General features: G+C 39.0%; 2 protein-coding genes across 2 annotated transcripts in view; both read left to right on the top strand.

Annotated features, from left to right (window-relative positions):
• The first annotated feature begins 11,067 nt into the window (after positions 1 to 11,067).
• LOC140854555 (increased DNA methylation 1-like) lies at positions 11,068 to 12,528 on the top strand. Its single transcript, XM_073250518.1, has one exon. It carries the CDS (start codon positions 11,068 to 11,070, stop codon positions 12,526 to 12,528), a length of 1,461 nt encoding a protein of 486 aa, XP_073106619.1.
• Positions 12,529 to 12,906: 378 nt separating this feature from the next.
• LOC105035753 (increased DNA methylation 1) overlaps positions 12,907 to 17,500 on the top strand; it is a 35,143-nt gene continuing 30,549 nt past the window's right edge. The window contains 2 exon segments of the mRNA XM_029262042.2: positions 12,907 to 13,207; positions 13,210 to 14,537. Of these exon segments, the coding sequence (XP_029117875.2) occupies positions 12,907 to 13,207; positions 13,210 to 14,537 (1,629 nt within the window).

The following is a 17,500-nucleotide window of genomic DNA, read 5'->3' on the forward strand; positions in this document are numbered from 1 at the left end:
TTCTTGATTCTGATGGTGTCTAAGGCAAGCTTTGGCAGACCCTCCCACTGATCGAACTTACCTGGCCTCTTGGTGAAATTATATTTTGATCGGATCACTTGACTATTCGAGCTGACCCATGTCAGCTAGGTAAATCAGTGTGACTGATTTAGATGCTCCTAGACCAGCCCTGGTCTCCCTTAAGCTGACTTGGTGAAGCCAGTGGGAGGATCATGATAAGCTGGTTCATCTGACCTCATCCTCTATATTATTTAAATCCTCTAAAATTATTAGGTTCTTAAAATGATAAAGTTATGGAGATAACTGAGTCATAGCCTCCCATTAAGGTGTTTGATAATGAGTCCATGAACTCAATAATCATTGCAGACCCAAAGGCCTGGTGCTTGTTGACTAATGGAATTATCACTCATCATATGACGACTTGGAAGTATCTCTCTAATGGTGGTTAGGTGAGCCAACCAAAGTTGGGCTTAATCATTCGCTGGTTAGATACACCAAGTATGATCATGTTAATGGTTGGACCTAACCGGATCCTTACAGTGGAGCCAAAGCCTACTGATTAGGTTTCTGGGGCAAAATTAAAATTACTAGAAATTATTTAGAGAAATAATTGGTTATGAACCTACCCTTAGATGTACATGGGTTGGCCAACCAAAGTTGGGCTTGTGTGCAGTCTAAGTGATTCTAGTACCCGCTAAGAAATTAGGGTAATTTCTCGAGTTGGAGGTAGAGGCTACCAATTCGAATAAAATAGTGGGAGAAACCTTTTGATTAAAGTCCAAATCTTTAGGTTTAATGAATCAATTACTAATTAGGTTATGGTTCTCCTTTGTGCAAATATGGCCACTTCCCTATCGCTCCGATCATTGTTGGACAATGATAAGTGGTGGGACCCAACTTCGGTAGCTGGTACCGAAAGTTGAAGATAGTCCTGGAGCATGAATGGATCCTATATGTGATAATGGATCCTGCACCTAGGAGCCAGCTGTCAATGCATGTGGAACAGTCAGAGATACTTACCAGAAGTGGCTCAGTGACCGGACCACGGTGTGCTGTATCATGCCTGCTATCATGAGTGACGAGTTCAGTCGCAGATTCGAGATGGCTCAGCCAAAGGATATGCTTCAAGTGTTGGAGGATACCTTTGGCACACCCGATGACGTAGAGAGGCACAAGACTAGTTGTGCCATCTTCAACGCCAAAATACGGGATGGAGTCTCTATCACTGATCATGTATTGTACATGATTGTACATGATCGAGCTGATGGAACGATTGAGCAAGCTCGGCTTTTCCTTGCATGAGCAGCTTGGGAAAGATGCAATACTGAACTCGCTGCCTAAGTCTTGTCTCCCATTCCTCACTCATTATAGAATGACAAAGCCTGAAGTAAACTACCATGGGTTAATGGGGTTGCTTCAGAACTTTGAGAAGGATCACCAACTCCTCAAGGAGTCGGTGAACTCAGTGAACTCAGTGGGAGGTTCATCTTCTGGTTCTCGACCCTTTGAGAAAGGAAAGAAGAACAAGAAGAAGAAAGTCAAGAAGGTGCAAGTTCAGGCTGGGACATCTGTGCAGAGCCAGACCAAAAAGATCAAGCCTGATAAGAGTCTATTCTACTGGCAAGCACCCTAGATTAGATAGTGTGTCAAATATCTACTTATGGCATTGGAGGCTAGGTCATATAAATAAGAACAGAATAAACAGGTTGACTCAAGAGGGAATCCTCAAAGTCAGTGATTGTGAATCACTTGCAACCTGTGAGTTCTGTCTTCTTGGTAAAATGACCAAGTCACCTTTTACTGGAAAAGGTGAGAGAGCTACTCAGCTCTTGGGCCTAGTACATACTGATGTATGTGGGCCCATGAGCACCAGTGCTAGAGGTGGATATTTCTACTTCATAACTTTCACGGATGACCTATCCCGATAAGGATATGCCTATCTGATGAAACATAAGTCGGATTCATTTGAAATGTTCAAACGATTCCGAAGTGAAGTAGAAAAATAAACTGGGAAGAGTATTAAAACTCTTCGATCTGATCGAGGAGGAGAATACCTTTCTAGTGAGTTTCTCACATATCTAAGAGAGAATGGGATTCTCTCCCAATGGACTCCTCCAGGAACACCACAGCATAATGGTGTGTTTGAAAGGAGGAATCGGACTCTGTTAGACATGGTCCGATCTATGATGGGTTTTGCTAGTTTGCTAATATCCTTCTGGGGATATGCACTCAAATCGGCCTGTTATCTGTTAAATAGGATTCCAAGTAAGTCTGTAATTAAGACTCCATATGAGATATGGACAGGGCGTAAGCCAGTACTTTCACACCTTAGGGTCTGGGGGTGCCCGGCCTATGTCAAACGATTAGTCACAGACAAACTTGGACCTAGGTCTGACAAATGCTCATTTATAGGGTACCCCAAAGAGACAAAAGGATATTTTTTCTACCATGCTGATGAACAAAAGGTGTTCATCAACCTTAAGGCAATCTTTTTAGAAAAGGAGTTCCTTGGTGAAGGAACCGTTGCCTCTAAGGTTGAACTTGATGAAGTTCAACAGGTAGAAGGACCGACACCAATAGCTGAACCTGAGTCGGATATGATTAGATCAGATCCGGAGCCCAATATACCTGCACCATTAAGGCGATCTGGTAGAGTACGGCGTCAGCCGGACAGATACTACGGTTTCTTGGTCAGGGACGGTGATCCCATCGAACTTGATGAGAATAATGAGGATCCGATCACCTATATGGATGCTATGCAGAGACCTGATTCCGAGAAATGGTTTGAAGCCATGAAATCCGAAATGGAGTCCATGAAGGTCAACGATGTATGGACATTGGTTGACCCACCTAAAGGGGTTAAACCCATTAGGTGTAAATGGGTCTTCAAAAGGAAGAGGGGCGCAGACGGAAAGGTGGAGACCTATAAAGCCCGTCTGGTTGCCAAGGGGTATCGTCAACATTATGGTATTGACTATGACGAGATATTTTCTCCTGTAGCAATGCTCAAATCCATTCGGATAATACTTGCAATAGCTGCCCATCTGGATTATGAGATCTGGCAAATGGATGTAAAGACAGCCTTCCTGAATGGAGAGCTGACCGAAGAGGTGTATATGATACAACCTGAGGGGTTTACATCCACAGATGAGTCTAAGGTGTGCAAGCTTCAGAGATCCATTTATGGATTGAAGCAAGCTTCTCGGAGTTGGAACATGCATTTTGATAAGGTGATCAAAATGTATGGCTTCATTAAGAATGGAGAAGAGCCCTGCATCTATAAATGGGCAAATGGTCCAGTTGTGGTATTCCTTGTCTTGTACGTAGATGACATTCTCTTAATCGGGAATGACATCCCGCACTACAGGGAATAAAAGTTTGGTTGTCATCACAGTTCTCCATGAAGGACTTGGGTGAAGCATCCTACATCCTAGGGATGAAGATCTATAGGGATAGATCTAAAAGGATGCTTGGGTTATCCCAGTCCATGTACATAGATACTGTGCTGAAGAGATTCAGCATGGAGAATTCCAAGAAGGGCTATCTACCGATAGGCCATGAAATTTCTCTCTCTAAGAAGGATTGTCCGACAACTCCTGAAGAGAGAGAGCGTATGAATAGAGTCTCATATGCTTCAGCCGTGGGATCTATCATGTATGCCATGACATGTACAAGACCAGATGTGGCATACTTACTAGGAGTAGTGAGTAGATACCAATCTGATCCTGGAGAAGATCACTGGAAAGTGGTTAAAGCCATCCTTAAGTATTTGAGAAATACTAAGGACCAATGGTTGGTTTATGGCGAGTCAGATCTGAAACTTGTGGGGTTCACAGACTCCAGCTTCCAATCTGACCATGATGACAGCAGGAGTGTGTCGGGTTATATCTTTACTCTAAATGATGGAGCCATCTGCTGGAAGAGTTCCAAGTAGCATACTGTGGCAGACTCTGTTTGTGAAGCGGAGTATATCGCAGCATCAGATGCCGCGAAGGAAGCTGTGTGGCTGAGGAAATTCATCAACGAGCTTGGAGTAGCACCCTCCCTCGATGGTCCGGTCCTGCTCTACTGCGATAGCACTGGTGCCATAGCTCAGGCGAAGGAACCCAAAGCACATCAGCGGACGAAGCACATCTTACGCCGCTTCCACCTGGTCCGGGAGATCGTGGATCGACGGTGACGTCGACCTTCAGAAGATCGATGGAAAGGAGAACCTAGCCGACCCCTTCACTAAAGCCCTGGCAATAAAGGAGTTCGACAACCATAAGTCGAAGATGGGTATTAGATACTGTGCCGAGTGGCTTTAGGACAAGTGGGAGTTGTTGGGAAATGTGTCCCAAAAAGTCAATCGTCAAGCTGTTGACGGTTGAGCAACCAAGTATTGTAATTGATTTGTTAATAAATAAAATATATTTTGGCATTTTCATCATAAGCTTTCATCTTCTAATGAACTCCGTTGTTATGATGAAGTCCTTAGGACTATTTAAGTTCGATAAAGAGAGGATTTATCGATTAGTCCTTAAAACTGTTCACGACCAAATGATAGGCTGTTAATAAGGACGACAGCTTCTATCAAGCATAGGTCGCTGTAGGCCATATGGGTTGGTTGTCCTCTTAACCAAGGAGTGTGGAGACATTGGTATGGCATACAGGTGAGATGTAAGGGTACATCGTCATTGAACGTGACCAACTCCAGAGCATTCTGCTGTCGAGAATGTCTCTGATGGGATATAGGTATAAATGTCCCTTAGACTTGAGATCGCCTCAGTGACTTGCAAGCAACTCACTGTGCTTTGGTACTGGACTAACTGAATTTCTAATTCAGGGATAGAAGGCTTCTGGGCATAGTCAAGTACTTGCGAAGTCAGAGTGTGATCGAGATGGGATTGACCACTCCAAGAGTTGGAGAAGAATGAGTCGCTGTATTTCAATTTAGCAAAACCTTGGCCAGGGTAATCCATTAGATGGATTTGATATTTTGAAATACAATGTGGACAACCTGATCAGAGTTGACAGTTGAACTCTGGGATGTCCTATGATCATTTTGGTCAAGGGGATGAATTATATGAAAACTATATCCGCATGGGTTCTAAGGATGTTGTTCTACACATTCGACCTATCCGGTCGTCGGGTATCATTGCTAGATGGTCACTTCGATTGGTATAGAAATTTATTCCTATGCTACCGGCTTAGGTTCGGACCTATGAGGTCACACACATTAGAGTTCATGATCCGATCGGATGGTTGATCAACGATTAAGAATCGTTCTAGGGTTAGATGATCAATACGATTGATATTTAACCCAGTGCAAGTGTTGCAGGAGGATCGATTAGCAATTCGATTGCTAATTAGCTTAATTTGATTAAGCCAATGGGCTGAGATTAAGTCTAATTAAATATGATTTAATTAGATTTGATTTGGGCTTGATTGGATCAAGTCCAATTGGTTTATTGGATAAGCCAAGTGCAAGGAAAGACTAGTCCTAGTTCAACTAGGACTTGGGTCAATCTAATTTCTAATTTGATTAGAAAATTAAATCAGATTTAAATCTAATTTAATCTGATTAAATTAGGTTCTTAATTAGGTTAAGACCTATTTTAATTGGGTTGATCTAATTTTGATTTGATTTGGTTTGGGAAACTAAATTAAAACAAGTTATGAGACAGAATCCTAGTAGGACTAGGATTCCACCTTGCACCACATAAACCTTCTCCACGCCCTCTCTCTTATTCAACGCCAATCTCCACTTATTTTGTGCGACAAAAGCCCTCTCCCAGATCTCTCCCACGTTCACAAAAGGTCTCCTCTCTTCTTTCTTACATGGAAGGTGATTTGGATCAAATCTAAAAGGAATAAGTTTGGATTTCGAATTCTATGAGATAGAGTTTTAGAAATCCAAAACTCTTTCAATTTTCCACCGAATTTATCCAAATTTTTTTTGGAATTTTCGTGGTTTTTAGGGTTTACATTGTGCACTCTTTTCTGTTGATCCATCCATGAAAATATGAAGGAGGTGCTCAAGAGTTGGGCGTCCCTTTACTTGCCATGTTTGGATAAGCCTTGACTAGGTGTTTGACCTAGACAAGGACTCTATCATATCTCTCTATATAAGACGAGTTTCTTCGTGAAATTTTAAGTGGAGATAGTTTTTTGAGAGGCCTTTCTGCCATCCAAAAATCAGAGAGAAATACCTTTGGGTCGTGAAGATATAAAAGACGCAAGTTTGGGTGTCTAGAGAGAAAAACGTGAAGAAGAAGAGGGTCTTCTTCTAGGGTTTTATTTTTATATCTTTCCTCCTTCCATCTTGAGTTTCCTGAGAGCGTCTCAGATCTGAAACTCCTCCTTCTACTTTTCATCTTTGGAAGAGTCCAAATCAAGAAGAAGGAGGCACTTGATCAACCATCAAAGAAGGATCAACGCCAGTACTAGCATACTGTGCTGATTTCCTGAAGCAGGACTTCTGATCGAGATTCGTGGGCTCGTGTGGACGACTCCTAGAGGCCGGATGCATGTGCGGCTTGCAACATCATCCTTAAGCCCGGATTAGAGAGGTTAGAGCATCTAACTTGCAAGGTAATAGATCTGATCTATTATTTAATACATACATTAGATGTAGCTAGTATAGAAACATGTTGATATGATCAACATGTAGTTCATACTATATTTATATATATTTTAATTTTTGATTTAATGCTATGTAATAATCATGTAATAGGATCTTAGATCTAGGGATTTTGATTTTAGAAAATAAATTTTGATTTATTTTAGTCTTCCGCTGTATGATCTTGAAAAAGTTTCAAGATCTAACCCTGAAACCCTAGATCTGGTTCCTACACATTTAATGTGCTCTAACGACTCTATTTTAGTCCAAATTACTCTTCACCATCATTTGAAGTTATAAAAGGCACTTAAAGGAGGGAATCAACAAGTTTTAAAAAAAGATTCTTCAAGCATTCATTTCAACCCTAAGCAAGGGTCCTTTTTTGAAGTTAAAGAAGCTTTTATTTCAAGTTCACCAATCCTCAAGAGTTCATTCAAGTCTTCAACCACCTTGAAGAAAATCAGAAAAGCTTGCTTCTTTTTGTGTAAAGTGTATTTAATGCTTTATTGCTCATTAAAAGAGCTACATCTGTATTTCTTGTGATTAACTGTTATACTCTATTTTGAGTTGATTTTTTATTTTGAAAGGATTCAAAAATAGAAAGATTGATCCGAACCTTAAATCGATTATATTGGGTTGGCTTGTATCCGAAAAACAATATTTTAGCTTGAAATAGCTAGAGTCGGAGGTTCCGATGTTGTATTTAGTTTGAATACAGTTTAGTGGATTTGAATTTCCAAGTAGAGCTTGGGGAGTGGATGTAGGTGCAAGGTTGGCACCGAACCACTATAAATCTTTTTGTTTGTGTTGTGCTTACTTGCTCTCCTTTTAAATTTCCTTATCTTCATGCATTCTTGCATCCAACTTTTACACCTTGCATAAATATCACACTCCACATTTATCCTACTCATTGTTAAATAATCTTCATAGTTGAAAATTAATTTTTAAATTTTTAAAAACTCAATTCACCCCCCCTCTTGGGTTGCATAGCTGGGCAACACTCCTTATCCCTAAAATGAGCCAAGCTATAAGAACAATGGCAAAAAAAATCCTTGGAGGATCAAAACATATAAATATCGATCTAAGTCGAGAAATTATTACACATACTCAAAACCATCCTAAGGACATGCCAAAGAATATGCTACCTCTAAGAGATCGCCTAAAGGTGCCAGAACACCTCAGCCTACACTATCTGACTTGAGATAGGTTGTCTAAATGCAACTTGCTTACAATGATGCTATAATCTCCATGTGTCAGATGTTTGAATCACATTGGTATTAGTTATTAAAAGCTAATGTACTCCTTTCATTCAATTTAATTTTATTTCAAATTCGAAAGTAGGGGGTATATATCATGGATAGAAAATTCTTTCCTCAGATAAATCGATACATAGAAAAGTTGGGCTCGACAAACCTTGATACTAGTTGACTCAAGGCACTTGAGCTGACTTCATCTGGCATAACGAAAAAGATCAACCCCCATGCGGATCTTCAAAATCTTGTGACCATTGAGAATAACTAATGAAACTGAACGGATAAGGAAGAAAATAACAAACATATCTTACTAGATAAGATGAAAATAATGAGCCAATGAGGCAAGGTTAACTATTTGATTCTCCAACCTGGCATTTTCGATGAAACAGGAGATGACAAATATATCTCTCCAGATAAAGTAGGAGATAACAAGCATATTTCACCGAATAAGTCAAATGCTAATTGTTCGATTCTCCTTCCTTCTTACAGTTTTTCAATCTTGTCAATAAATAAAGGCCCACAAAAGACCTCCGAGATATGCAAAAAATTTTTTCCAAAATATTTACTCCTTTCCATCTATTTCAGAATCTAACTTGAGCATTGGAGGATCTCCATCAGAGCTAACTTTGATCGAAGACTTATCTTATATGTCCTGCCATTACCGTCTTGCCAATGCCGACCTGCGGTTACCACCCAGCTTTAGTCGAACCGACCCAAGATGGATTTATGCAACAACATTATCAATGCTTGACACATAATGTCATTAAATTTAATTTTTAAATTATGTTGAATGAGAGATATTAAGATAGTAGGCAAAAAATTGTTCCATCTTGTAATTTCAATAGATTTCATAATGCTTGATAATAAAGCAATAACCCATTACATTATATTTTTTTCATTTTATTTGTAATCATACCCAAGTTTTTTCCCCAAAATATATATTTACTAGACTTACTTTTTCCATGTACATTGCTTAAATGGACAAAATGAGTACCATAGCATCCTATTAGAACCTAAGCTCATATATTGAGCTTATAAAGTTTCAAAATTGCCATGCTTAAAGGCCGACATTAGCCCTTAGGCCATGTACAATTAGCCATATTAGATAGAATGCGAAACCATATAATTTACCAGAAATAGTATAGATTGTAAACTTGATCCAATCATGGACAAGATGTAGAATTTAAATTCGATTTTTTTTATGTATTTATATAAATCTAAAATCTGGATTATTGCAATGTGTGAGGGGTGATCATAACATATTACCCTATCTACCCTAACAGCAATCATTGCCAGTATAAGCGGTTGCTGATAGACCCCTTCTATCTTCATTTGATATGTCACGTAGGTCCTACAAGACTTGCCTATCAAGTTGTTAGATCATTAAAAAAATTATGCTGTCTAAAAGTTGATTGTTTAACTCTCCTGTAAATTAGGTATGCAGATCCTTTAGTGTTGCAGAGATGAGTATGATTCTGAAACATGACAATTCAAATTCAACGGAAAAGCTTATGTCGGATGCCCTTGGCAACATAATCATTATGAGTCCTTCCTTAACTAACCAACAAGAAACATGGGACTATTAATGTAGAGAGACATGTAACAAGGATCTTTGATCGATGCGACAATGAAAGAGAAGATACACAGGACGTAATAAAACAAACATTTTTCTTAAAATTTTAATCCAGGTATTTACTTAACATTGCAATAACTTAATTTAATAACAAAATCTAACAACTCAAACTCAAAATCATGCTCAATCTTTTCTTAATTAACCGTTAAGGTATGCTTCAGCTAATCAATATTAACGGACAAGATGAGGATGTCTGTCTTTGACATCCGTTGATAATGAATAAAAACATATATAATTTATCAAAAAAGATAAAAACAAATATGGCAAATACTCAAAAACAAATCATATCGTTAAAAATTTCTAATCCATACGAATGTCCAAATGTTGCAACAATCTAAATAAATTCTAACGGTTCGAATTCAGAAAATAAGATTATGTTAGATAGACGATAAAATTATCATTAACTAGTAACATATAAACAAAAACAACAACAACAGCTGCTGCTGCCCTAACTTCAAAGCTTCGTTGCTCATCAAGGACAATGATGAGTTGCAGGGTAGGCCCCATGATTACATGATATTATCTTTTTTTTTTTTTAATCTTTGGTATTACCATTATTTCTCGTGTGAATAAATCAAAATCTGCATATTCTAAAAATCCTTTTTTCCTCCTCCTCTCTCTCTTTTTATTATTTTTTTTCCCTGAATACTTGTGTTTGTTTAAGGGCGTCCAAATGGACCTCCCAACCCCTATGGCCTCGTGGTTTTTCCTTTGCAAAACATTAGGGGAAGCCGGAACCCGAACCCCCATCCCATTTAGAAGCAGCTGGGGGAGGCCGTGGAGCTCATTCGGAGGGCGGCTAAGCCGAAGTAGGCGCGCGGCTGTGGCGAACGTGAGGGAAGCCCGGATCTTTAGCCTATCGTTCTCAAAGATGAGTTCTCTGGGCTTGTTTCCTCCGTTTTTAGTGCATTTGCTTTGATTTGTAGGGTGTTTGCTCAATGGGAAGGATTTGGTACTTGGGAGGTTTATTGAGCTCATAGGAAAAGAAGATTGGGGTGCAAAACATGAAAAGGTGGGATCTTGGGCATGAAGGGCATGAATGTGATTGTTGGAGTGATAGTTTGATCCTTTTTTCTGGGTGGGCTTTTGATGGTGGTTTTTGGAATCTCGCAAGGATGCTGTTTCTGGTTTGAAATTTCTTTTATTTCTTTGGGATCTAGAAATTTTAAAAGTTGTTTTATGCTCTGTGGAGATGAATGCGTTAGGATTTAAGGCTTTTGAGTCTGGGGTTGTCCCTAGCTGGGCAAAGGTAGGGTGAAGGGCAAAAATTTCTGGATTCCTCTTGCTGTCTGTAGTGTTTTTCTTGGAACATTTTGGATTACTTTGGGAAATTGGGTTTGGGTCGTGTTTTTTAGGCGATTTTGGTGGAAAGTTCTATTTTATGTGATTTTCAAACGGAAGGTTTCTGTTGAATCCACAAATCGGAAATTTCAGGTTTGGTTGGGCCTTTGTTTGGGCTGTTTTCTTTCCCCCTTCGCTGTCTGTTAGGGAGTGATTTGGAGATGAACCGAAGAACCCCCAACCAGAGATTTCAGGGTCTATTTGAAGAACTTTAGTCAGCGTAAGTAGCCTGTGGGGAAATGGGGCAACAAAACTTGAATGAAGAACAGGGATCTAAGGAGGAGGTGACAGTGAGAATGTTATTTGGAGAAGAAGTTGATGTTTTTGACAAGGATGAATTTGAAGGCTCGAAGGAAGAACATCAGATATTTATGGAGCTTTTTTATGGAAGCAGTGCTGATGATGCAAGTAATAGTAATAATTTCTCAAGTAGGAGAAATTTCCAATTGCATGAGTGTGCCCATTCAAAATCATTGGCCAATTTAAATTGTGATGGCTCAGTTCTGACGAGTTACTCTTCCCTGAAAGGTTCATCTAATGAACAGTTTGAGAGTGCGAAGATAAATCTTGGAGAATTAACTGGATTGGAACGCTTTCCTGAGAGCTCTTCTTCTTGGGCAGGATCAGATGCTCCCAATGTCAATATGAAGAGGATATCATCTGTTGCACTATTAAATAACATGAATAAGGAACATAACATTAATTTGGCTGAGACTAATTTTAGTTTGGTTGACTTGGATCCATCAAAGGTTGCTTCAAGTGTGCCCATGCAAGATCCTCTCCATCTTCATCAACAAGCACCGTGCCGCATAGTTGAAACATGTGGTCAGGGCATCTTATCTAGTTACTATCTGTTTAGTGGACAGGAAGAAATGGATGGAACTGGTGATATTGATGATGCTATGGTCTTTAATAATAAATGCAGAAGTCAACACAACAAAGATGGCAAGACAGTTATTGAGTCTAAATTGGTAACATCTCCTGCTTCTCAAGAGAGCTTTGTTCCTAGGCTTTTGGTAGCTTCTGCATCTTCTGCTTCCATGGGGATGCCTGGAGCACTAGTGTGCATGAACTATGGTGCCCAAGGGTCGAGTATTCTGAAGTCAAACACAATTGGTGCTGCATCAAAGAGGGATTTTATTAGGGATCTGCCTGACCGCCTCCGTGCACATGCCAATTGCCTTCTTATAGATGCAGGATGGAAAATTGAGCCTCGTAGAAGGAGTGACAGAACTAAAATGGCTTCCTATTTCATAGCTCCTGTTCCTGTACAAGGACCTGCTATCACTTCGCTCTCTCAAGCCTGGAGGACATGTGGTCAGAAATTATATGCTGATGCATCAGAATCAGAACAGAATGAATGTGGAAGGGAATGGGAAAATGTTGACAGGTTTTGGGGCGATCTGGCAGATGTACTGGTGTTCATTGAGAAAAAGACTCAGGCTTCAGAAAACTCTCTACCACTTCTTCAGAGATGGCAACTTCTTGATCCTTTCATCGCGGTGGTGTGCATTGACAGAAAAATTGGTGTTCTGAGAGAAGGAGAGGCACTGAAAGCTGTTAATAGTGGAACATTTCTTCTGAATGAAAGAAAGAATGCCATTTTGGTGGATGATAGTGTGGACAGAGTATGCAATCACCTTGCATCATCCAATTTATGTCCACTTGGTAGTTTGACTATACTATTCTACCAGCCATAGATCTTGATCACAGGGCTAAGATGATTGAAGATTCCAAAAACCAGCAAGGTTTACAGCATTGTGAAGATTTGCAGATCAGGCACCAATACAGGGGAGGAAAACAGAAACTTAATTGTTTGGGAATGCAGAAGAAAAGCCATAGAAGCCTTTCCAGGCACATAAGAAAGGAATTATCTGCTACTAGGTGTTCGCGTGACATGACTTGCTGCAAGGCCTGGGCAAGTCACCATGATAAAACAACTGGGTCAGCCAGTAAATTGGAATCTGATTTAGGAATACCAGAGTCTCATGATCCAGTGCCTGTTAAAGTTGCTCATTTGAATACATCCTACCAATCAGAAAAATGGGGTGCCTTCTAGTTCTAATGGTGAATTCCTCATGGTTGGTGAACCATGTGAATTTACAAGTAATCAGCAGATGCCAGCTATTTATACAGAAGGGAGGACGGTTAGTGATGAAACTGATGAACGCTATAAGGAAGATGGGAATGTTTCTGGGATTTCTCAGAATAGCATTGTTGAAGTTGTTGCAGAAGCTGGGCCCTACAAGATTGGCACGGAGAGTCATTTTGTGGCTGAAAAGGCTGGGAGCATTGAGGCTTTAACATCTGAACTGGAGCTGGTTTTTGTAGCAAAGCCAGCAAATGGTTCTGCTAAAAAGGCACGTAAGAGGTCCAAAAAATATCAGAAATTGAAGCTACTGAAGTCAGCAGTTTTTATGATGGAACTACAAGAGAGGTTTTCAGCTTCCCTATGGATGGAAAGATTGATGATTATGTTGGACTTCCACTTGGTCCGGAAGAGTCCTGTATACTGAGATGGGAATCAACTTCAGGATGCATAAAGCAGGTACAGTATCTTGAAAAGAACCATTCTCTTGATGCTTCAGAAACTGAAAAAGCTCATGCATCTGCAGTACCAAAAGTTCTTCTGGCAAGAAAGGCACAAAAGAAGCACGTTAAACCAGAAACTAATGCAGCAAAGCCGGGTGGCAAGGACAAGAAAGGCAATATAACCATGCATTTGAAGGACGAACCTGGAAGTAATATGTTGAATGTAGATGGAGATCAAAAAGATATAGCATGGCTTAAATCATCAAAAGCTGAAGTTAAGGCAAAATGGTTAGGTTCAAAAAAATCCATGTCTATGAATAAAACCCAGCAAAAATTGTCATCCTTGTCCAAAAAGCTCCAGCGTCAGTGTCTTGATTTTGAAGAATCAGTTGTTGCATCAGATGATGGCAATATTCCGACAGAATCCCATGCCAATGAAAGAATTCTTAAATCTGGTGTGTCTTCTGTCACACAGAAGAGGCAAAAAGTGTTCACGCCAAACAAACCTGGAGCATGTAAGAAAAGTGGACGGAAGCGGCCACGTGGATTTCGTATCAATGATGATGACTTGCTAGTTACCGCAATCGTTAAAAACAAAGATTTCAGCTCATGCAATAAAAGAGTTGCTTCAAAAGTAGGGGCTTCTCCATCAAAAGCATTAAGAAAGCTTAAAAGTCAAAAGCGTGGTTGTGGTTTGCTCCTGCGGACTCCTGGAAAAGGTGGAAAGCTCTCCATAAATGGGAAACGATTAATCCTGGGAGCAAGAACAGTGCTATGCTGGTTGATCGAGATGGGTGTTGTATCATCCAAAGATGTTCTGCAGTACAGGAACCTGAAGAACAAAGCCATGGTAAAGGATGGGTGGATTTCTAGAGATGGAGTTCTTTGTAAATGCTGCTCCAGGATCCTTTCAGTGACTGACTTTAAGTTACATGCTGGTTCCAATTTGCAAAAACCATCTTCGAATCTTTTCCTGGAATCTGGTAAGTCATACACCCTCTGTCTGCTTGAGGCATGGTCTGATGAATACAAGTTGAGGAAAAACCATATGCAAGTCATGGAAGTTGAGGAGGTGGATCAAAATGATGATACCTGTGGTTTTTGTGGTGATGGTGGTGAGTTAATATGTTGTGATAACTGCCCATCTACCTATCATCGAGCATGCTTGCCTGCACAGGTATTTCCCTTGCTTATGTCCAGATTTTGTTCAAATTGCTTCCTTCTTACATGATATTTGATTATGAAGTATGAATACCGTTCGCTGTTTTGACATGTAATGTGGTTTTACAGTATTTTTCAAGCATTCATTGGTTATATATGTCTCAAAAATAACATCATGCTATTGACGGTTGAAACTTTGGAAGTTTAATCTACATTTTTTCTTGATATTAAGGATGCTTGCAATGGCCAATGTAGTAATACATATATGGAATTCTTATGCTTGTTGTGTTCTCCAAATATAATATCCTTCTCACTAATAATGAAAAAGCATGTATCTGTTTATTTCTTTTTTGAAGAACCCCAAACGAGATGTGTGCCAACCACTAGTACCATCGATATAATATCTCATAACCATCAATTTTGACTTTGGTTTTATTTTCATTAAAATTTCCAGTGAATTTGGGTACTTAGAATCTCTTCTAGTAATGTTGAAAGGCCAAAGTTTTAAATTCCGGTGGAATGACAGGTAGAGCTGATTATGGCTCAGGCCTCGGGCCTAAACTATATTCTTTTTTAGTTGGGCTTTGGGCCGGCTCTATTTAAAATTTGACTTTTTTTGTGCCCAAGCCTAGCCTACAGTCAGCTCTAATGACAGGGTGTCCTATTGTCTCGAGTGTCGGGATGGATTGGGAATTGGACTGGGATGGGATGGGACATTGATCATCCCAAGTTTCGGGACACAAGAGGTTTTGTTTCATGGAATAACCAGGATGACCTTATCCCATGGCATTTAAAACCTTGTTGAAACCTACATTCTTCAAGGTTTCGCTTCATATTCTAGCACCCAATTTTATTCTCATTTTGTCAGCTCATACTAATGTCTCGCAAATGACATTTGCTATGGCCATTTTCTTGACTACTTGAACATAATATACTGCAAGTATAAAGAGGTATGACTTAGTGCTGGCCCTTACTTTCTGCCCATTTTACCAGAAACTCTAATCTTTTCACCGGTAATCTAATGTTTATAACTTCTTCATCATACATGTCCTTGACAACTTGAATATAATTATACTATCCTGTTATATGCTTTCCCTAAGATGATAAAGACCACTTTGTTTCTCTCTTCTAACCTAAGCAAGAATGCGTCCTTAATCGCTAACCATCCTCTGGAATAAATGCAAACTGGTTTTTTTTTGGAACTTCTTGTCTTTTGAATGATATTTTTGCCCACTCCTCCCATTATGTCATAGTGTAGCCTATAAGCTTAACTGGGTGAGAACAGGTGCCACTGTTTTATATCAATTTCATGCCTATAGATGTGTTCCAATGCAATATGATACATATCTAATCAATCTTTATTATATATGCTTGATTATTAAGATCACTTGGAGCCTTTTGCCAAGCATTCTCTGCATTGAGTATTACTCTATATCTGACTGCATTTTGATGAGAAAAGGTTTGGATGATGATGATGATCATGATGATGGTGATGATGATTGCATATAAGTGATCTAGCAGTTTGACACTCCTCCAATGACTTATCTTGTCCTCATTAAAATTTCTATCTGGCCTCCTTTCCTGTCCTTTCATATTCTTTCTAATTGCTTCTTGACTTCTGATTTTTTTGAAGCAGGCAATATCATCCCAGCAACTCCCAATACATGTTTCTTGTAAATTAGGATGACAACTAGTGTTTGCATTCGACACTTTTTGGAAGCAACCTTGTTTCTCTTTGTTTGATTTCCTTTAAGTCACTTTTATTGCACTTAACTGTATGTATGTGTATCTATATTCCTTTTCTCATCATTGTAAGCATTTTGGTTTCTTTCTTGCCTTCTTCCAAGATCCTACCTATTATCTAGATTTTTATAAGTTGCATATACAGTTCTGTTTGCTCTTTGTAATGGTCATCAGCTTTGTTTTAGTTGTCCTTGCAAATTCATTGAAGTATAAATGCTTCTTATTCATACTTTGTACTTTTTCATTCGACCATCAAGTTTTATTACATGTGTGCTGTTTACCTTGAAATTATCCAAGAAATAGTTTAGCAATCCTCCAAACACAATTTGCTACATGAACATATATCCTTCAGGCTTAGCTCTAAACTGCATTGCTTTCTAACAGTATTTTATCCACAACTTACTCTTGAGAATTTGAGTTTAAATTTCCTTTCTTCTTTTTCCTCATGAAAATTTGAGTTTGAATTTCCTTTCTTCTTTTCCCTAATGAATATAATAGTAATTTATATTCCATACTCTTTGCTATCACATCCCCAAGTTTACATGTTGATCCCTCTTTTCTTTTTAAGTGACATATTAGATGCACTTTTAAATTTTAATAGCAATTAAATGCTTCTCTGTTTTCTTTCCATTGTAAGTATTTTCTAATGCAATATCATAGGCCACGGCAAACTAAAGTATTCAATTTCTTCTTGTCTTTGTATCTTGAAATCCATATTCACGAAGTACCCTCTCAAATTCTTTGCTACTTATCCCTAGATGGCTATCTATCTTACCACATTAATAACATCTAACTTTGATTCTCCTTGCACTAATCCATCAATGTATTCTCAGAGTTTTTGTGTAATTTCAATTGTACTTGTGGTGCACAAAGATGAATTTCTTCATTATTTCCTCAACATAGATAAGCTTGTAGCACCACCAGTTTCATTTCATTTTCTAGCATTCCATTTCAATGTATTGAATATCTTGCGATCGAGAAATTTTGGTTCTCTTGATTATTGTATCCATCAGTGTGAATATTTTGTTCCTGAATTAGAAATGTGCAACATAAGGTTGTTAAACAACCCAGATTCTTGTTAATATTAGGATTGAGAAGCGAGCCATCTAATAAGATCCTTGAAGGTCTCCATGCTTCAAGAAACTAGCTGTCATTAAGGAGCTATTTTGGTACCATGATATTGTATGGGGTCAATATCTGAATGCTACTCTATAGAAACCTGCTTGGGGTAAAACT

Source organism: Elaeis guineensis, unplaced genomic scaffold (genome assembly GCF_000442705.2).
Source record: "Elaeis guineensis isolate ETL-2024a unplaced genomic scaffold, EG11 Super_Scaffold_1000077, whole genome shotgun sequence".
Lineage (NCBI taxonomy): Eukaryota > Viridiplantae > Streptophyta > Magnoliopsida > Arecales > Arecaceae > Elaeis > Elaeis guineensis.